General features: G+C 47.7%; 4 protein-coding genes across 7 annotated transcripts; 1 reads left to right on the top strand and 3 right to left on the bottom strand.

Annotated features, from left to right (window-relative positions):
- Positions 1–574: 574 nt before the first annotated feature.
- FAM180B (family with sequence similarity 180 member B) lies at positions 575–2,455 on the bottom strand. 2 transcript variants are annotated; one of them, XM_036426123.2, is made up of 3 exons: positions 2,066–2,455; positions 1,631–1,637; positions 575–998 (listed from the first exon to the last, which is right to left on the bottom strand). In XM_036426123.2, exons 1-3 carry the CDS (start codon positions 2,217–2,219, stop codon positions 575–577), a joined length of 585 nt encoding a protein of 194 aa, XP_036282016.1. In that variant the 5' UTR covers positions 2,220–2,455. The 2 variants fall into 2 exon arrangements, with proteins under 2 accessions (XP_036282016.1, XP_036282015.1); XM_036426122.2 differs by lacking the exon at positions 1,631–1,637 and adding an exon at positions 1,194–1,264 and having other exon boundaries at positions 575–970.
- Positions 2,456–3,806: 1,351 nt separating this feature from the next.
- On the bottom strand, positions 3,807–8,934 carry NDUFS3 (NADH:ubiquinone oxidoreductase core subunit S3). Of its 2 annotated transcripts, none has more exons than XM_036426121.2 (7): positions 8,779–8,934; positions 8,605–8,670; positions 7,424–7,521; positions 6,860–7,009; positions 5,595–5,720; positions 5,340–5,459; positions 3,807–4,053 (listed from the first exon to the last, which is right to left on the bottom strand). In XM_036426121.2, exons 1-7 carry the CDS (start codon positions 8,837–8,839, stop codon positions 3,886–3,888), a joined length of 789 nt encoding a protein of 262 aa, XP_036282014.1. In that variant the 5' UTR covers positions 8,840–8,934; the 3' UTR covers positions 3,807–3,885. The 2 variants fall into 2 exon arrangements, with proteins under 2 accessions (XP_036282014.1, XP_045433977.1); XM_045578021.1 differs by having other exon boundaries at positions 8,605–8,682; positions 8,779–8,909.
- Positions 8,935–8,951: 17 nt separating this feature from the next.
- KBTBD4 (kelch repeat and BTB domain containing 4) lies at positions 8,952–13,973 on the top strand. 2 transcript variants are annotated; one of them, XM_036426104.2, is made up of 4 exons: positions 8,952–9,109; positions 9,887–10,500; positions 11,583–11,689; positions 12,383–13,973. In XM_036426104.2, exons 2-4 carry the CDS (start codon positions 9,912–9,914, stop codon positions 13,241–13,243), a joined length of 1,557 nt encoding a protein of 518 aa, XP_036281997.1. In that variant the 5' UTR covers positions 8,952–9,109; positions 9,887–9,911; the 3' UTR covers positions 13,244–13,973. The 2 variants fall into 2 exon arrangements, with proteins under 2 accessions (XP_036281997.1, XP_036281996.1); XM_036426103.2 differs by having other exon boundaries at positions 8,954–9,109; positions 9,838–10,500.
- Positions 13,974–14,327: 354 nt separating this feature from the next.
- PTPMT1 (protein tyrosine phosphatase mitochondrial 1) lies at positions 14,328–19,412 on the bottom strand. Its single transcript, XM_036426118.2, has 4 exons — positions 18,803–19,412; positions 18,623–18,703; positions 16,142–16,333; positions 14,328–14,661 (listed from the first exon to the last, which is right to left on the bottom strand). The coding sequence occupies exons 1-4, from the start codon at positions 19,337–19,339 to the stop codon at positions 14,512–14,514; spliced, it is 960 nt and encodes a 319-aa protein (XP_036282011.1). The 5' UTR covers positions 19,340–19,412; the 3' UTR covers positions 14,328–14,511.
- Positions 19,413–24,187: the final 4,775 nt, after the last annotated feature.

Raw genomic sequence — 24,187 nt, 5'->3', positions numbered from 1 at the left:
CCCCAAAAATCCCTCCTACTCTAAAAATGTGCATCTCCCCACCCGCTTCCCTTCACTCTTCCAACAGACAAAACAGAGACGCCCATGCTGTTCTCCCAGACCCAATGGGGAAGGTGGAGGTTCAGGGGCCCCAGAGCAGTGGTTGGGCTTACAGGGGTGCCTACATGGCTGGGGTGTGGAGTGTGCAGAAGGCTCCCTTAGAGTCCCAGGGCCTCATGGACTGCCAGGGTGGGGCTGGAGGCTCTCACCCCCTGACTTAGGGGTAGCTTCCCTTTCAGCATCTTTTAAAATACACTTCTCAGTACTGACCCCAACACACACACACACACACACACTGCCTGGAAGTCCTGCTTTAGTATTGCACCTGCTGCCTGGGACCCAGAGGCTGGGCTCTTTGCCTGTCAGGGCCAGGGAAGAAGATGGGGAAGAGGTAAACATGGGTCCAGGGTGCTGCTCTAAGCACAAAGACCTGATCACCTGGGGAGAACCAGGTGCCATATGGAAGCCCCTGCCCAGGATGAGTCTGGCTTGGGGGGGGGGGGGGAAGAGGGGGCTGATAGGTGAAAGGGGAGGGTCAGGGGAAAGGGTCCAGGATTGAGGACCAGGGCTCCAAGGAAGGAGGCTTGCCCTCGGGGCAGAAGCCTTTGCACAGGTCCCAGAGTGTTTCCTGTGCCAGGAGGGCAAAGACCTGGGCCCAGCGACCCCTCTCCTCATCCTCCAGAGCCTTGTGGAGCCGGTAGACACAGGACAGGCCGGTGAGGAGCAGATGTTGAAAATCCCAAGGGCTAAGAGGAGGCCCCTTCCGCCGGTCCTGGAACTGCTGCAGCCGCTGCTCAGCGCCCTCCAGGTCACTGGGCACGTGGTGCTGCAGGAGGAGCCCGAGTCGGTGGCCTGGACGGGTGGACGCCAGCTCCTCATCCTGGATGTGCAGCTGCCCCATGACATCCAGCTCCAGCCTGGCCCAGAGCAGCTGCAAGGGGAGCTGTGTAAGGAGGGGGCTGAGCTCGGGGGGCAGGGTAGGGAGCTAGAGTGGGCCAGGGGGGCATAAGCAGGCAGTAGGTCCCATGCTGGGTTGCCCCCCACCTCCAATAGGCCCAGCTTGAGACATTCCCCCTTCCCAGCTTGAGTTGAGGAACCTCTGGACACTGCCACCCCCGCCCCCCAATCCCCATGTCCCAAACTGGAGGAAAGACCTCAAACATCACTTCCGGGGCCTCTGGCTCCTGCAGGTCGCCTGCCACACTGGTGTTGTCCATGCGCTGCCCTGGGGCAGCAGAGAGAAGTCAGGCCCCTGCCAAGCTCCATCCTAAACAACAGCTTCCCAGAAGTGCCCCTTCGCTGCCTGTAAGAGTGTCTAGAGGTTTTAGCTGCAAGAGTAGGAATGCCATTCCATCCCCTCCCCACTCCCTACACACATATGCACATTGACATTTGCCAACCAAGATGCATAGGTCTTTTTCCAAGATCATCATCCCAAACCCAGATACCACTTCGGCAAATGTCCAGAACTCCTCCTTGAACTTCACAGTTCCCTTTGCCAAGAGCTCCAGGGTAACGGGTCACAAGACACTTTACTTCCCACTTTCCCTCCCTCCCTATCATCTGGTGACAGCGAAACCTAAAACAGTACCAGTGACCTTCCCCAAAGATTGAGGACCCCTTTGGGGAAGAACCTGCTCCTACCTTACTCCTCGATGATGGTATGCAAGGCAGGGGGGCCAGGCAAGGCAGGATGTCTGTCCCAGCTTCCTTCATCCCACCCCAGGGTGCACCCATCCCTTAAAATGATTGCTCCAGGCCCAGGGCAGAGCAAGGGAAACTGCTCCAGGCATCAACCAGAATAAGCCCAGGCCCAACTCTGTCCGGGGTCAGCACCTACGTTTATCTCCCTTCGCTTCACCTGGACCTTTTCTGTTCTAAGGGAGGGGCCCACACCATTAATCTCTGCAGCACAGGTCAGCCCACAGTTCCTAGGCCCTGCTAGGCTCAGACAGAGCCAACTAGAACTGCTGTTAGCCAGCAGCCTTCCTTGGTTCCCATCCACCCCACCCTGAAGCCCTGGTACCTTCATGGTGCTGGGTTGTAGTCAACCCAGGGAGGAGGCAAATGGCTATTAGCCAAGCCAGGAGCTTAATTTTCCCCGCCATGCCCCACCGCGTCCTCCGAGTTCTGCTCTCCCTGGGTGCTCTCTGCTCCTGCATCCGCCTGCCACACACCATGGCTCCAGCTTTCCACTGCAGGCTGCTCAAGTGTTCCCTGCTTTGCGTGTCAGTTCAAAGCAAAACAGGGAGGAGCTGGCTCTGGCATCCCAGGGATCTTTCCATCCGTAGAAATGTGAAATCCTTGTTGGCAGGAGGCTGTTGCTGCCCAGATGGGCTGGGTTCTTAGTTAATAGAAAAAAGGTGTTTGGTAGCAAACAGCTTGAGCTTGGTCCTCCTAAAAGGTAGGGAAGAGCCCAGGCAGTAACACTATCTTTCTATTTATGTCCTCATACCCAAAACATCCTGCAGCTGAGCCCCACTCCTGACGCCTCGTCCCTAGCCCAGCCTCCAGGGAGCCCCTCAACAGCCAAGAACATCAGCTGCAAAGCCCAGTCCTACAAATGCAGGACAGACTGACCGGACAGCGCCATGGACAGGCAAAGCCAAGCACTTCCACCTCAGGCACTCAGCCAAACTGGCCGAACACAGTCCAGACCAGCTGGGGTGGGGAGTCTATCCCCCTGAAGCTCTGCAGCTCCTGAATGTCATTGGCCTCAGCCTTGGGTCCTCCGTTGCTTGTTGACAACATTCTTGGCTCAGGCCAGAGTCTAGGAAGATTCCCTTAGAGTAGGGGTGTCGAACTCAATCAGAGAAGGGGCCAAAATCTAAAATCCAGCCTAAATCGCGGGCCGAATGGTTTACTGAACAGTCATAAACTGTCATTGTGATGGAAATGCAGCGGAGTGCAGTGATGACAGCGCGGTGCGGGCCACATTGCAAGGCCTGGCGGGACGGATTTGGCCCGCGGGCCTTGTGTTTGACACATGTGCCTTATATCAAGCGTGATGGGCTGTCAGATTGCAGAGTTCAAGATTCAAAAATGGGCTGCAGCTCTTCCTGTTGGCTCATGGAACTCTGTGGATATTTTTATGGAATGAGGGTGGGTAGTGGTTTCCTTGTTCCACCCAACCCCCTGAACACATAAGCTACTGCCAGACCTGGGGCTTTCTCCAGCAGTTGTTGAGACCCTGCTAGAGGCCATGCCACACCCACCCTGAGCCCTGTGTGCTATGTAAACTTTGAATTTCACCCTCAGAAATAGGTGGGAACCTGGTGAAGGGGAGCAATTGAGGGGGGGAAGAGGATCACATTTGTAATAATCTGAACAATAAAGATTTATTTAAAAAAAGAAAAAAGAAAAAAAAAGAAATACATCCAGGCCTGCAGGTCACCACATCTGTAACTGCATTGATTAGTCCCATTAAAATAGACTCCCAGTTTGGTAATTAGCAGGGATAACTCCTGCCTGCCATCTCACCTCTCCAGAGTAAAAACTTTTTTCTTTTTCTTTTTTTAATATATTTTACTGATTTTTTACAGAGAGAAAGGGAGATAGAGAGCTAGAAACGTCGATGAGAGAGAAACATCGACCAGCTGCCTCTTGCACACCCCCTACTGGAGATGTGCCCGCAACCAACGTACACACCCTTGATTGGAATCGAACCTGGGACCCTTCAGTCCGCAGACCGGCGCCCTACTGCTGAGCCAAACTGGTTTTGGCCAGAGTAAAAACTTCTTGATGATAAGCACACACAGGAAGTGATGAGTCTAAGTAGGATTTTATTTACACAGACACTCAATTATAGATAAGGCGCTTTCTAGGATCCAGATGCCTTCCCTGGAGCTACTTGGTTTCGGGTTTCTTGTCTCCGGCTTCCAGCTTGAGACTCTCAGGGGGCTGGCGGTAGGCAGGGAAAGCCTCCCATGGGCTATTCAGGTCAAACTTGCGGAACTCTTGGGCCAATTCTATCGGTTCAGCCACCACACGCTTCACTTCATCATCATAGCGTAACTGCAGAAGGAAAAGGCAGGTTTGTGCACGGAGGAAGACCTTGTTACAGCAAGCAGCCCACCTTCCTATACTAGGGGTGATTTCTCCAGCCCCTTTACTTCTCTATTCTTGATTCCTGTCCCAGCTGTTTCAAGTCTCCATCCACATCTGTTATTTATCAACCATAGTCCAAAATGTCCTCTATCTCATGCCCTACCATCACCTGGTCAGGCTCACCTTCCCACCATCCCATTATGAGCTCTTTTCCAGCTGAACTGATTTTGCTCACCAATCCACACATTTTATAAGATAAGCATTTGCCTATCTTGGGATTAGGGAGCAAGTCAGTGGCTGAAAAAAGTACACCTAGACTGGCAGGCACTCAAGTTCAGGCCCTGGGGCCTTGGCATTATCGGTGTCAAGATGTGAGGCAATAAATCTGGCATGGGTTTTCTTGTTATAGGAGGATCAGCTGGACAAGATAAAAACAAGTGCTAGGATTAAGAGGCAATCCAAATTAGGGGGACAGTAGGGATGAAAGGGAAGAGAGGAAAGTAACCCTGATCAGAAGTAGCTTGAGAAGAAAGGGGTACCATGCAAAATACTAAGAAAACAAGAGCATTTGAGCACTACAGAGAAGGGCTGGATTGCCACTATCTTGGTATTTCTAAAAAGTTACTTTGCTACAAAATCACCTGTGTTAATGTACACACTAGATTACCTCCCTGCTGACAAACAACCTGCAGCAAATGGATGGTAAAGCAAAGCACTGAATTTTTTATTTTTTTTTATTTATTTTTTTTTTTATAGCACTGAAATTCTTTATAAGGCTCTGATAGTCACAAGTTACTGGTCCTGCCTCTGGCCATTCTCAAAGGCTGAATATTCAGTGTCCTCCCTGTCAGCTTCCTTCTCAGAGATCCAGGGTAAAATGACATTCACTTTCAGATCTTGGAGACAGACTCAGTGTGTTCTCAAGGCTGCCCTGATCATCAAATGATCACTACAATAATGGCTAACACAACCGAGCATTTATAGTACACCAGGTATTACACATATACCATTTAGAACACTGCAAATCTTATTGGTTAAGTGCTATTGTTCCCAATTCAGAGAAGAGTAAAACTGTCATAGAAAAATGAAGTAACTTGCCCCAAGTTATAAAAGTGGAGCAAAGATTTGAATCCAGAGCCAATGCTTTTAAACCACTACAATCCACAAACCACATTTCCTGCCATGCCCAGGATGCCCCGAGTTCCCTGCCAGACCTTCCCCTGAGGCTGCTACCACAGTTCCAAGGCTCCTACCTCAACGTAGCCAGACAGGGGGAAGTCTTTCCGGAAAGGATGTCCCTCGAAGCCATAGTCTGTCAGGATCCTTCTTAGGTCAGGGTGGTTAGCAAAGAAGACTCCAAACATGTCCCAGATCTAGAAAAAAGAGGCCCTCAGGCAACCAGTCCATCATGACCAACACGGGGGTAAGGGGCTGTGCTGCCCACAGTAGTTCCAACCAATTCTGCAACTCTGGCTCAGAAGCACAGTCCATCATGCGCAGTGACTCACCTCCCTTTCGTACCAGTTTGCTGCCTTAAACACAGAGACAGTGGACTCAAGGGGTGTCAGCTCATCTGTATAGGTCTTCACACGGATGCGGGAATTGAATCTCAGAGACAGCAGGTTGTAAACAATCTAGGGAGAACAGAGGAAATGGAGGACCAAGATGGGCACAAGCTGAAGGGTCTAAGGCTGAAGTCCCTGAGGGGAGTATCAATGATGAGGACACAAGGTGAATTAGGTAAATCAGCCTTCTATCCTGAAGCTCAAAACCTCAAGATCCTCCTATACTTACAGCTGCTTCCAAAGGCCTAAGCCACACTGACATGTAGCTCCTCAGCAGTCAGCAAACTTGTCTTCGTTCGTGCTATTCCCTTTGTCTAGGATAGGGGTGTCGAACTCAATCAGAGAAGGGGCCAAAATCTAAAATCCAGCCTAAATCGCAGGCCGAATGGTTTACTGAACAGTCATAAACTGTCATTGTGATGGAAACGCAGCGGAGTGCAGTGATGACAGCGCGGTGCGGGCCACATTGCAAGGCCTGGCGGGACGGATTTGGCCCGCGGGCCTTGTGTTTGACACATAGACTTGTCTTCGTTCGTGCTATTCCCTTTGTCTAGGATGTCTCCAAACCACATCTCCCCCCATCCCAAACCTCAATGACTAATCCCTAGTCTTCTAGTCACCCACTAATGCTCAGCACAAACATTCTCTCTCCCTTCAAAGACGCCTCCCGGACAGGGCTAAGTGGTCCTCCTGCATTCTTACAGCACATCTTTAACATAACATATATTATGTGTTATTACAATAAGCTGTTTATGTATCCTCCCTGACTAGAGTTTGAGGGACTCCTGTAAGGCAGTTATTGGGTGTTATTTTTCTCTCTATTCCAGGATCTGGCAAATAGTATATTATCAGTAAATATCAATAGTTAAGTATATTAAAAACTTGTGTGCGAGCAGTCTACCAGTACTATCTCATTTAATCCTCACAACCACCCTCTGAATTAGGGACAATTTTATACTTATTCTGCCCAAAAGAAAATTAAAACTCAGAAAGATTAAACAAAATATTCACACAGTGTATAGGTGGCAGAGCCAGGATTTAAACTCAAGGCCTACCTGAATCTGAGACCCTAGTTTAACTGTTTTGTTAAACTGTTTGACTCAACTAAACCTAAGAAGGTTATGGTTCCTACTGGCAACTGTTACCCTAAAAGTGTTCTGTTCCTTTTCTTCCTTTACCCCCAAAACCTCTCAAACCTTCTGACTAACCTCAAAACGGTTCTGCCGGGTTGGGATGTCCACTGCTGTCAAGTCAGCCAAGGATCTGAATTGTGCATTGGTGTGGTCCCTGAGGAAAGTCAGCACTGGGATGACTCCATCGGGATGGATACAGATCTCTAACTCATTGAAGCAGGACACCTGCAGGCATGAGACAGGAGGTAGAGACAAGAGCTACCAAGGAAGCAACTAACTGGAGCTGATTCTCCTGATTTAAGGCAGAGGAAGAAACCTGAGTTGGGATGGAGAATCTATGGGGCTTTTTAAAAAATGTTTTTCTTCATTTTGGAGAGGGGAAGGGAGAGGATTTAGAGAGAAACATTGATAAAGAGAAATATCAATTGTTTGCCTCCTCCACAGGCCTATTGGGGATCTATCCCACAACCCAGGCATATGCCTTGACCGGGAATTGAACCAGTGACCTTTTGGTTCAACCACTGAGCCACACTAGTTGGGCAGAATCTGTGGTTTTTTGATCCCAGGTTGCCCACTCCCACATGACCTGAGAATATGGTTCTTTCTTGACCCCGGCCAAACAACAGTACTGAATATTACCTGAACTTGTTGGATATACTTGGGCAGGATTTCAGCCACATACTCTCCAAAAGCTGAGAGCTGTTTGTGGGCCACATCATTCCGTGGTCTGACAGTGGCTGAAAGGAGAAGGCATATTTAACAAATGGCAAAGGCAGCAACCAGCCCTGCATCCAATCTAGTCTGGGCTTCTAAGAGGCTCCCTGTAGAACTTTGAGAAAGGTGAGAATGGAGGGAATAGGAAGTGATGAAACTTTAGGGGAAATGTCACCTACACAGTCCGCAAAGACTCTCATTATTGAAGCTGGCATGTTTGCCTCTTCTCAAAACTACTCCATGGTTCTTCCCTTCATGAAGCTTGCATTTCTGTTAAAGCAACATATGTTTCCTCTCTCTTACCAGACTCCATAAAGGTGGGAACCAGAACATTTGCTTTGGTGTATCTCCTTAGCACCTGGTTCATAGCCGGCTCTCAAGGAAGAACTTCAGGGCTTACGAGCTCTCATAGATTCTCTAGTTGAAACCTTATTTATGCATAGATGAAGCAACAGAGAGGGGGAAATGCCAGGTCTCCTGACTCCCAATTGGCTTATATTGTCTAGAACGTATCTCTACACACTCATTCATGCAACCTCAATCACTTAGCACCCAAACAGCATAGACTGCAGGGTAAAGGTTATTTGGTCTCTGGCAGCAAGCAGGCCTGCTCTGCCACTCAATAATGTTGTAACTCTGAGCAAGTTATTTCTCTGGACTGTTTCCTGCCCGATCCGTAGTATAAAAATACTATCTACCTCATAAGGTTGTGAAGACTTTAAGACCATTCATAAAAACACTTCCCAGATGCCTGGCAAACAATAAGCACTCAATTAACTTGAGCTACTATGACAACAGGCTCTATATTGGGCTCTAAGGCCCAAATATTATGTTCCCTGCTCTCAAACATTTGACAGTTTAATCAGAGAAAAAGAGAATCACGGAAGTGGAAAAGGGGCCAATCATGGACAGAACAGAGGGACCTAAGGGCACAGGGAGGGCCCGATTCGGCCTGCAGAGTGAGGATCGTTGCAGTCAGCTCTCCAAGGACAAGTAGATTTGCCAAGACGCAGGGAAGGGCATCCCAGAACAAGGACAAACATGACGAAGGGAATGAGGAGCCCCCGCCCGTAGTCCCGAGAAGGGCCGGGCCCGCACATACTCACGGCGCTTGTCGGCCGCAGCGCTTTCCCTCCTCACCGGCAGCAACAGCGCCGAGGACCGTCCAACCCCTGCAAGGGGAGACAAAAGGCACCGGAGCGCAGGGTGAGGCCTGGTCTCCCCGCGTTGGAAGCGCCGCTGCTCCTGCCCCGAGCCTCGCCCGGTCACCCCCTGCTCACCCCGGGGCAGCGCCACGGCCCCCACGAGCCCCCGACACCAGGCCCGAGCGGCGGCCGCCATGATCACAAGGTGCAGACCAAGTAGCAAAGGCAGGACCTACAGGACACGGAGCCACAAGGACACGGACCGGAAGCGGAAGTGTGCTTTATGTTTTCTTCCGGGCGGTCGCCGGGCCAAAAGCAGAGATTCCGGGATCCGGGCTTCGGAATGATAGGAAGGGAGGCAGGTGAGAAAACAAGGCAAGCCGGCGGAAAACCGTGAGCAGAACGTGGCTCTAGCTTGGTGTGGCAGAATCTGGAAAGAAGGCGAGGACCCTAAAGAACTGGAACGGTGAGAGGAGGGGAAGGGGCGGGTTTCTGGGTTCCACATTCCACTCTCCTTCCCCGGTTTTAGCTCAGCTTTTGGCGGGGGCTGGCGGGCCCGGGGGGCGGCTGGGCGGAGAACGGTTCCCCGGCGACCGTTTCCCCGGCTGACTCCGGGTGGGGCGGCGACACTGCACGTGGCAATGGGCCTCCTTGTGCCCTGGGTTTGGGACGACTGGGCTGTGTCTCGCGTTCTGGGACGGAGCCTTGGGGGGGGGGGGGGCGGGGTGTCAGTAGGCTGAGCTGAGAAATGCGAGGGAGAAACTCAGAAAAGAGCAAATGTGGGGCTGACAGATGTCTCCGCCAAGCCTCGCAGTAGAAGGTCTGGACTCCCTGCGAGCGCAGGGAGGGAGAACATCTGCCTGGTTCTACTCTCTACATCGATAGCTTTATATGCAGTAGTTTGAAGGCTCTTTCACAGGTTTTTAAGATAATTGGCTTACTCCAGCCCCTTGTTTTCATGCTTTGACTAAAAATACCAGGACTTTTGTTACATCACGGAAAGGAAATACCCATAGTAAGAAATTGTATTAATGTCAGTAGGTTTGGGGTGCCATTGCAGAATGAACCCAGCTGTAGTTGAAGGGGATCATCAGAGATGTTATTGGTGAGGCCAGAATTAAGGACAACCTGGGCCCACTTGGTTAACAATCACTTTTTCCTTCTCCCTCTCTGAATTGCACCATTGATTCATAGACTGTGGCTGTGGATTCCTTAAGTTATTGAGGGTGGTGTTACTTTGCAGACGACTGGCAGAGAAGTTGGCTACCATGGAATCACCAGAGGAGCCTGGAGCATTCATGGATGAAAACTACTTTGTGAACTACACTTTCAAAGATCGGTCACACTCGGGCCGTGTGGCTCAGGGCATCATGAAACTGTGTCTGGAGGAAGAGCTCTTTGCTGACGTCACCATTTCAGTGGAAGGCCGGGAGTTTCAGCTCCACCGGCTGGTCCTCTCAGCTCAAAGCTGCTTCTTCCGGTCCATGTTCACGTCCAACCTGAAGGAGGCCCACAACCGGGTGATTGTGCTGCAGGATGTCAGTGAGTCTGTTTTCCAGCTCCTGGTTGATTATATCTACCATGGAACTGTGAAACTTAGAGCTGATGAGCTGCAGGAAATTTATGAGGTGTCAGATATGTACCAGCTGACATCTCTCTTTGAGGAATGTTCTCGGTTTTTGGCCCGCACAGTGCAGGTGGGGAACTGCCTTCAGGTGATGTGGCTGGCAGATCGGCACAGTGACCCTGAGCTCTACACTGCTGGCAAGCACTGTGCCAAGGCCCACCTCGCCCAGCTGCAGGACACAGAGGAATTTCTCCATTTGCCCCACCACCTACTCACTGATATCATCTCTGGTAAGCTGAAGGAGGGGGCATATCATACCCAGTGTATGTTCTGGTTCAAGAAAAAGGAACCCTCAGGCTTCCTGGTGTTAGTTACAGTATTGGTGGGAATTTAGGTATCCTCTGAAAGAAACTGAGTAGAGATTAATATAGCTGCTGTCAGAGACTGAGTCCTCTTTTGAGGAAAACTCCAGGAAAAGAAGGTAGGAAGTATTTGTATATATACTATAATCTTCCCCTGTGCATAGGTGTTCTTTTTTTTTTTTTTTTTTCTATTTCTGTTTAAGTATATTTTTATTGATTTCAGAGAGGAAGGGAAAGGGAGAGGTAGAAACATCTATGATAAGAATCACTGATAGGCTGCCTCCTGCACACCCCCTACTGAACCCGAAACCCAGGCATGTGCTCTTGACTGGAATTGAACCTGGGACCCTTCAGTCCACAGGCCAGTACTGTATCCACTGAGCCAAACCAGCTAGGGACATAGGTGTTCTTATCTACCCTGCACTCTGCATGTACCTGTTACCTAAGTAAATTTATGATGAATGATGGATAAGTCAAGACACCTAAAAAAAATCTTTTTAAAAAATATATTTTTATTGATTTCAAAGCAGAAGGGAGAGGGAGAGATAGAAACATCAATGATGAGAATCATTGATTGGGTGCCTCCTGCTTGCTCCACCCCCACCCCGGGGATCAAGCCTACAACCTGGGCATGGGCTCCGACCAGAAATCAAACTATGACATCCTGGTTCATAGGTTGACACACCACCACTGAGCCATGCCGGCTGGGCCCTAAAAAACATTTTAAGTGATGGGCCAAGTTTAGGTTACAATCCTGACACTGCAAGTGAGACATAAACATACTTTAGGTGTGAGCTCTGCAGCCTAGTAGATTGCTTCTGTGGTAAATGGGAGTATATCAAACCAACCATTTTGATTAAAAGGCAGTTTGAGATTTTCTCACACATGTATTCATACATACAAGGTAGCAGTCTAACAAAGAGGTTCATATATTTAAAGTCCCTGGCTCTAAATCTCCCTTGTGGATTGTCAGAGTGCCATTGACCATGCCTTTCCTCTGGGTCTCACAGATGGAGTTCCATGTTCCCAGAACCCAACAGAGGCAATAGAAGCCTGGATCAATTTTAATAAAGAGGAAAGAGAGTCTTTTGCCGAATCACTCAAGAGTAGCTTGAAGGTAAGGCAGATTTCTTTGGATTGGGACACTACACTAGCCATGTGTCACACCCGTCAGTTGGGCTGGCCATTTTGATGACTGGGGATTGTCTCTGGCTTGAAGTTGATAGAAGCTGGGGGAGAAGGATATGTATGCCTCTGAGCTCCAAAGCTCCTTGAGGGAACTACTTTCAACCCTGTGTAAACAGTCCTAAGCACCTTTGTCTGAGTCACCAGCTCAGACAAAGGTGCTGCTAAAAAAAAACAAAAAACAAAAATGATAGTTTTTTAAAAATATATTTTATTGATTTTTTACAGAGAGGGAGAGAGATAGAGTTAGAAACTGATGAGAGTCATCGATCAGCTGCCTCTTGCACGCCCCCTATTGGGGATGTGCCCGCAACCAAGGTACATGCCCTTAAGCAGAATCGAACCCGGGACCCTTCAGTCCGCAGGCTGACGCTCTATACACTGAGCCAAACCGGTTTTGGCTCATGATAGTTTTAAGAAGCTGAAAGGATGAGATTCTCTGCCCCGGCATAAAATATCTGAAAGACAGTGACTGGAGGAGAGTCAGGGTGACACACACAACCTGGAGGGGAGTAGGCTGCAGCAGAATTCAAGTGTGTGGCCTAAGACCTTAAGGCGTTGAGCCTAAGCTGAGCCTTAGCCTGGAATCAGTAGATAGCATTGATCATTTTAATTTTTCCAATAGGAAATTGGGGAGAACGTGCACATTTATCTGATTGGGAAAGAGTCATCTCGTACCCACTCCCTGGCTGTGTCCTTGCACTGTGCTGAAGATGACTCCATCAGTGTACGTGGCCAAAACAGTCTGTGCCACCAGATCACTGCAGCCTGCAAGCACGGCGGAGACCTGTACGTGGTAGGAGGGTCCATCCCACGGCGCATGTGGAAGTGTAACAATGCCACCGTGGACTGGGAGTGGTGTGCGCCCTTACCCCGGGACCGGCTCCAGCACACCATGGTGTCCGTGCCCGGGAGAGATGCTATCTATTCACTGGGTGGCAAGACGCTGCAGGATACCCTCTCCAACGCAGTTATCTATTACCAGGTAGATTATAACATCTGGATAGAGACAACACAGCTAGAGGTGGCTGTGTCCGGGGCCGCTGGAGCCAATCTCAACGGGATCATCTACCTGCTAGGGGGGGAGGAGAATGACCTAGACTTCTTTACCAAACCTTCCCGGCTCATCCAGTGCTTTGATACAGAGACAGACAAGTGCTACATGAAGCCCTATGTGCTGCCCTTTGCCGGCCGCATGCATGCAGCTGTGCATAAGGATCTGGTGTTCATCGTGGCCGAAGGGGACTCCCTGGTTTGCTACAATCCCCTGCTAGACAGCTTTACCCGGCTTTGCCTTCCTGAGGCCTGGACCTCGACCCCACCCCTCTGGAAGATCGCCAGCTGTAATGGGAGCATTTATGTTTTTCGGGATCGATATAAAAAGGGGGATGCCAACACCTACAAGCTTGACCCTGCCACTTCAACTATAACAGTCACCAGAGGCATTAAGGTGCTGCTTACTAATTTGCAGTTTGTGTTGGCATAAGGCGTGGGGAGAAGAGTGACTGACTTTTGTCCTCCCCTTTTCCAGCACCTACCCATCCAAACTGAAGCCTCCAAAATCCGATTCAGAGTACTATGTTATTTTGTGGCACATGTTCAAAAGGCAGCCCTCAGCCCTTCCCTGAAGCCATAGGGGTAGCCATTTTGGGGCTCTCTAGACTGCCGCTACTCAGCTGGCTGCTTGAATGAGAACAGGTCAGCCTGTTCTCTGCCATCCCTGGTAATCCTGTGCCTACGCAGACTCAGAGCAAGCATCTCCTCGGATCGTAGGTACAGCCTCCCCTCTTGACCTGATCAGTGTTAAACATAAGCACCCCTGACCCCAGGACAAAAGGAAAAATGCCCATCTTTCTTCTATAGTCTGCAAAGTTACCTGGTAATTTTTTCACAAGGAATTAGGTGTTACGAGTTTTCCTTCAGGCTTTGGTTGGGAGATTGGACAAAACTGAAGGTGTCCTTCACCAGCAAGAGTCAACTCTCAAATTCTGGACGTTGCGTCTATTGCTTTCTCATCTGTGTGTCAGGAAATGTATACTTTGATTTGACTTTTGGCTTACTCCAAGGGATAAGCCAGAAAAAAAGTAGGTAGGTTTCTTTTTTATTAATAGCTGAAACATTTTCAAACTCAAATATATAAGGTCTCTACTCTTTTAAAAGTTCTAAGTCCAGCCAAGAGCTAGAAACTGTTCATACAAATAAAGTTTCTAGAGGGATATGTGTGTCTTTTTTGAATTCTGAAGGGGTGACTTCCTCAGGGACACTAATTACATGCACAGACAATTCTGAGTCAGCCACACTCCTGATTGAACACCATGTTTCCTTTTTTATACACAGGATTGCGGCTCCAAAAGTGAGAGGCCAGTGAATTGAGATTCTGACTGGCAAAGAGCCAGAGCTAAGTATTTCTTCTCTTCCTAGTGTTCAATGTCCTTGAGTTATGGTGCTAAGTATCACCAGGTGCAGCAGTAGGTGCATGATAGATTTCTTTGACCTTATTAAAAAAAAAAATAAGACATCCTCAGCCTACCCCACATCCCATACCCTGCAAATAAAAGCCAAGGTAAATCTTTCTAGCCAGACAACAGTGTTATTTCAGGAAAACGAAGCCATGACAAAGGGAGAAACAAAACCATTACCCATTACTTAGCACACTTCGGTTACGTTGCCTGGGCTTAAGCTCCATTGGTCCTGTTTAACATTTGCCTTCTATCGCCATCAGGGTTGTCTTGAGTTCTTCCTAATCTACATACTTCATGTGTAACACAGCTCCTTCTTTGCTGCCTCGGCAGTAACCTTCCTGTGGAACTCTTTGAGAATGTCAAATTGGGCAGGTCTGATATAGATGTGTGACCGGATCTTGGCAATGGCTTGTATAGCTTCCTCTGGGGTCCAGTTGTACACCTGAAGTTCAGGGGTGGAAAATGAAAGAAGCTGGTGTAAAGTGTCTTGACCTAATGACAGGTGCTAATGGACTCCCAGAATTTCATTTTTATTAAAACTCCAGGGGAGAGGGGTGTTAAAAACCATGTTCCATATATCATAAGGGAGAGCACTTTATTTATTTTTATATTTTTTAATTTATTTCTAACAAGACAGGAAGGGAGAGGGAGAGTTAGAAACATCGATGAGAGAGAAACATGGATTAGCTGCCTCCTGCACACCCCCCACTGGGGATGTGTCTACAACCAAGGTACATGCCCTTGACCGAAATCAAACCTGGGACCCTTGAATCCGCAGCCCAATGCTTTATTCACTGAGCCAAACCAGTCAGGGCAGGGAAAGCACTTCACCACTCTCAGCTAACCAGCCTCAAATTACAGGCCAGAGGGACAAGTCAGTCTACTTAATTCTTGCTCTGGCAAACTCTGGCAAAAGAAGGTTGAATGTGTGGAGCTCAGATCCTAAATCCAAGCCTGCCAAGGCTACTAGGTGTCCTTCTGAGCTGGACCAGTGGGTAAAAGTTTCCTGGAAAGAGTAGATGTTTTTACACAACTTGTCACCATAACTAGAAAAACAACACTTTAAATTTGACTGGTAAGGTTATCTTTGGGTCCTAAACGTACTGGTTTAGAACACAAGAGAACCAAAAAATATAGATTCTAGGCTGCTGGTTCAATTTTCACTTGGCCTGAAATATCCTCCTGAGACCCTGTTTTCAGCAAACAGTCCTAATGACCAAAGCTTCAGCATTGTTAAACCATATACTCACCAGCCCACAGTAACACAAACAAGGCCAGGTGGTTATCTTTACATTTCCTTTTTCCTTAAACTATCCCCATGACTTAGGAAATGCTCTGCAGGGGCCAGACAGGTAACAAAAATGAACTAAGCGGAGGGCATACTATGGAATGGTAAGAGTATTTTCTTCTAAATATTTTTACTAGTTAAGTGTCCCACCTGCTGATGGTAACAAATTGATAGGCAAAATTCCATTGGATCCTGTTTCTAGAAACTAATGTCCAAAACTCTACTCTGAAACACTTGAAGAAATCTGAGTACTACAGAGCTGTAAGTGATCAGCACTATTTACAGTACTAGACGTGCTATTTTTAACAAGTGCTTCTAGCCCTCAGCTGGTGTTAATATCCTTTGCAACTCCATTTATTGAGTGTCTGCTGTAAGTCAGTGCTTGACATACTTTCTCATTCAAACTCCGTAACACATTTAGTTTAAGGAAATGGCATTGGACAGAGAAGCCACTTTTGCAGAAGGTCACATAGCTGGCAGGTGGCAAAGCAACAGGTAGCCTATTTGCAAAGCTCAGGTACTCCCAACAGTCTGACATTGGGGACATGGTTCCTTCCAGCAAGGCCCAAGACCCTGCTACTGACGTTCTGGAAATCGCCTGTAAATGGGACCAATCCAGAAAGACCCCTCCTACCTGGATCAGGTACGCTGCCACCATAGTGGCACTTCTGGAGCGCCCAGCCTTGCAATGAACGTAGACACTATGGCCCAGAGACTGGTACTTGAGAGCAAACTGAACTCCTCTCTGGAGGTTAGTCAAGGTTGGGATCCCAGTCATGTCTATTGTGCTGAGTCGCAGCTGCTCAACTCCTATTTTCCTCCATTCCTGTGAGCAGGTTCACCAGCATAAAAGCAATGAGAAAGCCAGACGTTAGTCATGAAGATGGGCTCCCGAGAAGTAGCAGAGCTACAGGGTTTACTACACTGTGAGTATACTGTTCACTGTTTTCTAACAAGAAATTCTTACCGAAATATTTTGTCCTCCCCTTTTCTAGCACCTACCCATCCAAAATGGAAGTCTCCAAAATCCCAACTCAGAGTACTATGTTACTGAATAAAAAATTTTAAAGTATGGTGTTTTTTTTAAAGTATGTTTTTATTGATATTTTTAGAGAGAGGGCGAGAGGAACATCATGGAGAGAAATATCAATCAACTGTCTCCCGAACACATGAATACACCCCCACTGGGGATGGAGCCCCAAATCTGGGTATATGCTCTGACTGGGAATCGAACTGGGGACCTTTAGGTGCATAGAATGGCACTCAACCAACTGAGCAACACCAGCCAGGGCCAGAAATATTTTTGCAATGACTGATCTAAATGGTTGGTCTTTCACCAAACAATAACTATGCTGCTGAGTTAGAATTATGTCCAAGATTTAAAGTGTTCTTAAAGTGCCCTTTGGATATTTGAATTTTTTTTAAAAAACAGTATATGATTATATTTAATAACAAGTTTGATACAACCAAAAAGTAAAACACCAGAGTTGGATATTTGAATTTTTAACTGCAAAACATTAGCTACATAAAATTCATCTACAAAAGTGAAACTTGCCGAAACCAGTCTGGCTTGGACTGAAGAGCCCCAGGTTCGATTCTGGTCAAGGGCACATCCCCAGTGGGGGGCGTGCAGGAGGCAGCTGATCGGTGTTTCTCTCTCTTCGATGTTTCTGACTCTCTCTCTTTCCCTTCCTCTCTGTAAAAAATAAAAAAAAAAATTTTTTTAAGTGAAATTGTCTCTTTGCATAATCTTGGTGCCTATGCAGTAACCTAGCTTCGGGGTTGGGCTACTATAATTTGCAAGTGCTTTTTATTTCTCTGTCCATAAGTCTCTTTTTTTACCACTTTTTTCTTGAGAGGGTATGTGGTAGAAAATAGAGTTAGCCCACAGAATCAGCCAGAATCAGCCGTTGGTCAGACAGAGGGAAAAGAAAAAGAAAATAGAGTTAGCTCCCATCGGGTGTGGCTCAGTGATTGAACATCCACCCATGGACCAGGAGGTCATGATTCAATTCCAAGTCAGGACGGGTGCCCAGGCTGGGGGCTTGGTCCTCAGTGGAGGGCATACAGGAGGCAGCTAGTCAATGATTCTCTCATCTTTGATGTTTCTCTCTCTCCCTATCCTTTCCTCTCTGAAATCAATAAAAATATATACTAAAAAACAAAATAGCCCTGGCTGGTTTGGCTCAGTGGATTTAGCGTCGGCCTCGGACTGAGGGGTCCCAGGTTGGATTCTGGTCGGGGGCATGTGCCTTGGTTGCGTTTGTGGGCACGTCCCCCGTGGGGGGTATGCAGGAGACAGCTGATCTGTGTTTCTCTCCTATCCATGTTTCTGACTATCCCTCTCCCTTCCTCAGCAGGAGACAGCTGATTGATGTTTCTCTCACTGATGCTTCTAACTATCCCTTTCTTCCTCTCTGAAAAAGTCAATATACTAATAAAAAAAATCAGTAATCAAATTTGAAAGGCAGCTTTTCTTTGGCTTGCTGATTTCATCCATTCAACACTTGCCCGAGCACTAAGTATGGATGAGGCGCTGCCCTCGGCATGCAAGAGATAGGCCCTACAAACTTTGAGAAGAAAAGCCACCCCCACTCCCGAAGAGTACATTTATCCTAACACCCACTGAAAAACTGCATCGGGTTAATTTGACTCTGACTTGTGGGTATTTTCATTCATATGTCAGAGGTGTAGTGGAGTTACAAAGTACTGTCATAACGAAGTTCAGGCCTAAAAACATACTTTTGTTATGGGGATGTGCCTGCAACCAAGGTACATGCCCTTGAACTGGATCGAACCTGGGACCCTTCAGTCCGCAGGCTGACGCTCTATCCACTGAGCCAAACCGGTCAGGGCTGGCTACTGATTCTTCATTACCGAAGTTAAAAACACATTGGTGCACCAAAGGGGAACCAGACTTTGTCAACTCCGCTTTTAAACGCCTTTCACAAACAGTTTTTGTTTCACAATTACCTTCGGTCGCAGCCATTTAAGCTTAGAGTACCAGACCCTCCTTTTACGGGGGCAAATAGGCCCGGGCACCGGTCTGGGCACCGGTCTCCGGGCCGGGCTCCCGGTCACGGTCACGATCACGGCCCCAGCCCCGGCCCCTCACCTTGGCGGAGTTGCACAGGAACCTGGTCTCATACTCCTCGTTCATGGTGATCACTCCGCGCACGTTCTCGTCCTCCACCAGCTGCCGAGGTAAAAAGGGGGCTCAGCACAGGCGCCGCGGCCCGGGGCGCGGAGCGGGCGCCCCTCCCGCCCGGCCGCCCGGCCGCCCGGCCCCGCTCACCCGGCGCGTCATCCTGCGCAGCGGCAGCGCGCCCAGCAGCACGGTGCGGTCGATGCGGTTGTACCAGTCGCGGCGCGCCGGGCCCGGCACCTGGCCGCGGACCATGGTGTAGAGCAGCGTCGGGTAGAAGAGCACCCGGGCCAGGCCGGCCTCCAGCAAGGTGCCGGCCGCCATCCCGCCCCACGCGGCCTGGCGCAGCAGCGGCCCCTCCGCCGCGCCGCTCGCGCTGGGCGGCCGCGAGGAGAGCCGGGAGGAGGACGAGGACGGCGGCTGCGAGTCGGCCGGGGCCTCCGAAGGCGAAGGCGACGCGGCGGCGGGCGCGGGCCCCTCGAGCGCGGAGCCCTCCGGCCGGCTCCCCGGGGCCTCGGCGATGGCCCCCGGCGCGGCCCAGGCCTGCTGCACCGAGTCGGAGGAGGGGCTGCCGGCCTCGGGGGCGGGGCCGCGGCTCCCGGGGCGGGACAGCAGGGCCGCGGCCCAGCGCGGGCGCGTCCGGGGCCAGAGGCCCGTGGCTGGCCGGCGAGTCAAACTGCGACCCATGCCCGGGGCCGGCGACCCTCCTCCCGCGGGAGGGGGCGTGACCCGGCGAGAGGGCCTGACCCCGCGTGCGGAACGGTGACCCCGGCGGCCGGCGGGGAGGCGGGTCCGGGCCAATGGCCTGAGCGCCCGGGACACCGGATCCCGGCGGGAGGGCGGGGCCTCTGGCCCCAGGTGAGGGTGTGACCGCTCCCTGGGGAGCCGGGGTTCAAAGGGCCTGTGCCACCACCACCGCCCCCCATCTGCCTGAAGTCATGGCTCCCTCCTCCTGACCCAAATGCACGTTAGGGGAAAAAAGGTGAGATCTATAATGCATTATGAAAATGCATTAATATACCATTAAGAAAAATAGGATACGCTTAAGTGTAATATCCACAGCCTACGAAGATGCAATGGTTGTAAATAGTTGTCTGGGATATGCATCTAGTGCCTTTAAAACATGTTTTTGGGGACTCTTTTCACCTCCCCAAGTGGGAGTCTGTATTTGTTCTTCAATAAATTTCCACCTTTGCTATACCATCAAAATAAATAAAAATTTACTTCAATCATCTATAATGCTACCACCACAAACACAGCACATTTTTCTCCAATTTTCTTTTTTATTTGTACCATTTAAAAATTTTACAATAACTGCAGAAACCGGTTTGGCTCAGTGGATAGAGCATCGGCCTGCAGACTGAAAGGTCCCGGGTTTGATTCTGGTCAAGGGCATGTACCTTGGTTGCAGGCACATCCCCAGCTGGGGGTGTGCAGGAGGCAGATGATCGATGTTTCTCTCTCATCGATGTTTGTGACTCTCTATCCCTCTCCCTTCCTCTCTGTAAAAATTCAATAAAATATATTTTTTAAAAAATTTTTACAATAACTTTATTGAGATATAATTCACATGCCATATCATTCACCCATTTTTTAAATGTTTAAAAAAAATATGTTTCCTACCTTGGACAAATCTCTCCAAGAACACCTCCCTAATAATTCCCCTGGTAGAATTATTTATAGATCTAATTTAAATGAGTATTTTAGGTGAATATTGTCTAAATATAGGAATGGATGAAATTGACTGCCCAGAAGAAAATTTGGAACTTTTGAATAATAGCAGATACTTTTGTTCCTGGTATGTAAATGTTATACTAGATGCAGAAAAACGAAACTTGACCAACAGCAAAAAGACTCGGATCATGGTGGCTCAAAAATTAGAAATGAGACAGAATACTTTTTAGCTAAGACATATAGGATCTGACTGTCTCCCATTTACCTGCCCCTTTTTAAAAAATAATATTAATTGGACCTTAAGTGCCATCTAAGTCATCTAAGGTTATGGTCTTATCCCGTCCCCAGTGGTCCACTTGCTCAGCAAGACAAATGCTGACAGTGAGACATCCTAAGAATGAGCCTTCCTAGCACCATGAGACTCCATAATCCAACAAAAAGGTTGGTCATCAATGCATCCTTTGGATTGATTTATGACCAAAAAGGGGATATGTAGATGAAAGGGGCCACTTGCTAACCTGACAAACTCAAGGAAGGCCTGCATGACGTCCTCACAAACTCCAAGACCTAAAGTAACCACAAAGGCTGGTCTGAAATTAAACTTTAACTAAAGTAGTTATGGTGGGTAGTTAACGTCCTAGACTGGTATCTTCACTGACAAAGTCAACCTTTACTTAAACTGAGCCAGTCTTTTTGCATCTACTAATATAATAACATATCCTTGAAATGTCTGGGTAACTTGTAACTTCCCTTTTTCCAGGCCCCCTGGGGCACAGTTAGGGCACTGCTCCCTAACGTGCCAGGGAGCCAGGACAGATACCACAAATTCCTTCATCATTATCATGTTAATTGTTCCTGTACCCACCTAAGTACTTGTCTATCATTTTACTTTTTATCCAATCCCAGAGGTTTCCCTCCCCTTTGTTTGTTTTCTCCCACCTCTCTAGTCTATCATCAATGGATTTCATGTAACCCACCTAAGTTCCTCCTTTGATTGTAATGTATAAAAATAGAGGAAAACCCGCCTTGCTCTGGAGCATTATCTCAATTCCTTGAGGTTCTGCTTCCCAGCAATTGTTGACAGTTTGGCTCAAAAGTCTTTAAAAACAATACACACACACACACACACACACACACACACACACACACACACATTGAGTGGCCAGGTTATTATGACCACCTGACATTTGTAGGCAACTTAGCCTTACACTGCATCGTATGGGATATGGAAGCCAAAGGCCTGTTCGAACACCTTTGCTGTCTGCAATTACCAAGATAAAACGTCTCCAATTTGCACAGGAACACAAGGATTGGACAGTCAAGCATTGGAAAAAAGTCATGTGGTCCGATGAATCACATTTCTAGTTGTGTCATGCAGATGGCAGAGTGAGAATTTGGCCAAAACAGTATGAAAGCATGCACCCCATATGCATGAGTACAACCCTTTAAGCTGGTGGGGGCAGTGTTATGGTTTGGGGCATGTTTTCCTGGCATGATTTGGGCCCTTTAATTCATGTGGAATAATGTCTGAGTAGCATAACATACCAAAGATTCATTGCTGATCAAGTTCATTCCATCATGTTGATGGTGTATCCCAATGGAGATGGCTTCTTCCAATAAGACAATGCACCATGCCATGCTGCTCGTATTGTGCAGGAGTGATTTCAAGAATATGAGCGAGACTTTACCTTGCTTAGGTGGCCCCCACAGTCACCATATCTCAAACCAATCGAGCATTTGTGGGAAGAAGTTAAAAGAGCCATCAGGCAGCTGGTTCCACAACCATCAAACCTCCCAGAACTGGGCAGTGGAAGTCATCAGGCATGGTGTCAGATTCCTCGCATCACCTTTCAACATCTCGTGGAGTCAATGCCAAGAAGAATCGCCGCAGTATTGAAGGCAAAAGGTGGCCCAACAAAGTACTGATGGGGTGGTCATAATAATCTGGCCACTCAGTGTGTATATTTATATTTATATTTACATTTATATTTCAGAGAAGAAGGGAGAGGAATAGAGAGATAGAAACATCTATGAGAAACATTAATCAGCTGCCTCCTGCATGTCCCTTACTGGGGATCAAACTTACAACCCAGGCATGTGCCCTGACTGGGAATAAAACCACGACCTTCAGGTTCATGGGCCAACGCTCAACCACTGAGCAACACTGGCAGGGCCTTTTTGTTTTCTTAATCCTTACCTCAGGACATGCTTAAAGAGAGAAAGGGAAGAGAAATATCAACAGGTTGCTTTCTGTATATGCCCTAATGGGGAATACCTTCAACCCAGGTATGTGCCCAGACTGGGAATTGAACTGGCAACCCTTTGTCCAACAGATGTACAGGTCAATGGTTTTAGTGTGTTCACAGAGTTTTTATCACTCCTCAAAGAAATCCCATACCCATTAGTATTCACTCTCCACTTTCCCCAAAACCAACAGCCATAGGTAAGCACTAATTTATTTTCTGTTTCTTTTTTTAAAATATATTTTTTATTGATTTCAGAGAAGAAGGGAGAGGGAGATAGAAACATCAATGATGAGAATCATTGATTGGCTGCCTCCTGCACACCCCCTACCGGGGATCGAGCCCACAACCCGAGCATGTGCCCTTGACTGGAATCAAAACCTGGACCCTTCAGTCCCCAGGCCGACGCTCTTTCCACTGAGCCAAACCAGTTTCGGCTCATCATTGATGTTTTTATCTCCCTCTCCCTTCCTCTCTGAAATCAATAAAAATATTTTGTAAAAAAAGCATTGTAGCTGAAACCGGTTTGGCTCAGTGGATAGAGCGTCGGCCTGCGGACTGAAAGGTCCCAGGGTCGATACTGATCAAGGGCATGTACCTTGGTTGCAGGCACATCCCCAGTAGGGTGTGTGCAAGAGGCAGCTGATCTATAGATGATTCTATTGCATTGATGTTTCTAACTATATATATATATATATATCTCTTCCTCTCTGTAAAAATTCAATAAAATATATAAAATAAAATAAAAATCATTGTAATCATGCTAATAAAAATTTGTCATGACTTTATCCACTAAATGTTATACTATAAGCACCTTCCATGTTATTACATTGTGTTTATCATTAAAATGAAACTAATTGCTATACCATAAAGTAATTATTCTATTATTCGATAGATATTTAAGCTATTTCAAAGTTTTTGTTTCCAGCCGAAACCGGTTTGGCTTGGTGGATAGAGCGTTGGCCTGCAGACTGAAGGGTCCCAGGTTCGATTTCGGGCAAGAGCATGTACTGTGGTTGCGGGCACATCCCCGGTAGGGGGTGTATAGGAGGCAGCTGGTCGATGTTTCTAGCTCTCTATCCCTCTCCCTTCCTCTCTTGTAAAAAATCAATAAAAAATATATTTAAAAAAAAGTTTTGTTTCCAAACATTTCCAGCATGAAAAATTTTTTATTGCATTTATTGGGGTGACTGGTTAAAAAGGTATATACGTTTTAGGTGTACAATTCTTTAATAAGTCATCTGTATATTGTATTGTGTGTTCACCAACTCAAGTCAGATTTCCTTCCATCACCATTTATCCCCCTATACCCTCTCCTACTTCTCCTCCACACCTCCTTTCTATATATTATACAATTTTTTTCTATATATTATTTCTACATGTCCTATATTTAGAATTACTATAGTAGGATAGGTTCCTAAATGTGGAATTACTGTGTCAAAGAACCATTTACAATTTTTGCTTTATATAAAGTACATAACCTAAAAAGTTCCTTTCTTACCCCAAAGCCCTGTCTTCAAACTGCAGATTTTTATGCATATGTTTTTACCCTCATTTTGTTATGAATATTTTCATAATAAAATTAATTAAAAATGGAAAGCTGAACAGGGAAAACCCA

The sequence above is a fragment of the Pipistrellus kuhlii genome, unplaced genomic scaffold (assembly GCF_014108245.1).
Source record: "Pipistrellus kuhlii isolate mPipKuh1 unplaced genomic scaffold, mPipKuh1.p scaffold_m20_p_9, whole genome shotgun sequence".
Taxonomy (NCBI): domain Eukaryota; kingdom Metazoa; phylum Chordata; class Mammalia; order Chiroptera; family Vespertilionidae; genus Pipistrellus; species Pipistrellus kuhlii.
Note: the sequence above shows the minus strand (reverse complement) of the source record. Positions and strands in the feature narration are given on the sequence as shown.

Coding starts and splice junctions, on each gene's coding strand:
- FAM180B (XM_036426122.2), bottom strand. CDS start 2,219: ATGGTGTGTGGCAGGCGGATGCAGGAGCAGAGAGCACCCAGGGAGAGC. Junction 1,265..2,065: donor TACAACCCAGCACCATGAAG/GTACCAGGGCTT, acceptor CTGCTGCCCCAG/GGCAGCGCATGGACAACACC. Junction 971..1,193: donor CCCCGGAAGTGATGTTTGAG/GTCTTTCCTCCA, acceptor CTCCCCTTGCAG/CTGCTCTGGGCCAGGCTGGA.
- NDUFS3 (XM_045578021.1), bottom strand. CDS start 8,839: ATGGCGGCCGCCGCTCGGGCCTGGTGTCGGGGGCTCGTGGGGGCCGTG. Junction 8,683..8,778: donor GGCCGTGGCGCTGCCCCGGG/GTGAGCAGGGGG, acceptor GGTGCCTTTTGT/CTCCCCTTGCAGGGGTTGGA. Junction 7,010..7,423: donor AGTATATCCAACAAGTTCAG/GTAATATTCAGT, acceptor TCATGCCTGCAG/GTGTCCTGCTTCAATGAGTT.
- KBTBD4 (XM_036426104.2), top strand. CDS start 9,912: ATGGAATCACCAGAGGAGCCTGGAGCATTCATGGATGAAAACTACTTT. Junction 10,501..11,582: donor ACTCACTGATATCATCTCTG/GTAAGCTGAAGG, acceptor TGGGTCTCACAG/ATGGAGTTCCATGTTCCCAG. Junction 11,690..12,382: donor CACTCAAGAGTAGCTTGAAG/GTAAGGCAGATT, acceptor TTTTTCCAATAG/GAAATTGGGGAGAACGTGCA.
- PTPMT1 (XM_036426118.2), bottom strand. CDS start 19,339: ATGGGTCGCAGTTTGACTCGCCGGCCAGCCACGGGCCTCTGGCCCCGG. Junction 18,704..18,802: donor TGCGCAGGATGACGCGCCGG/GTGAGCGGGGCC, acceptor TTACCTCGGCAG/CTGGTGGAGGACGAGAACGT. Junction 16,334..18,622: donor TCCTGTGCAACTCCGCCAAG/GTGAGGGGCCGG, acceptor ACCTGCTCACAG/GAATGGAGGAAAATAGGAGT.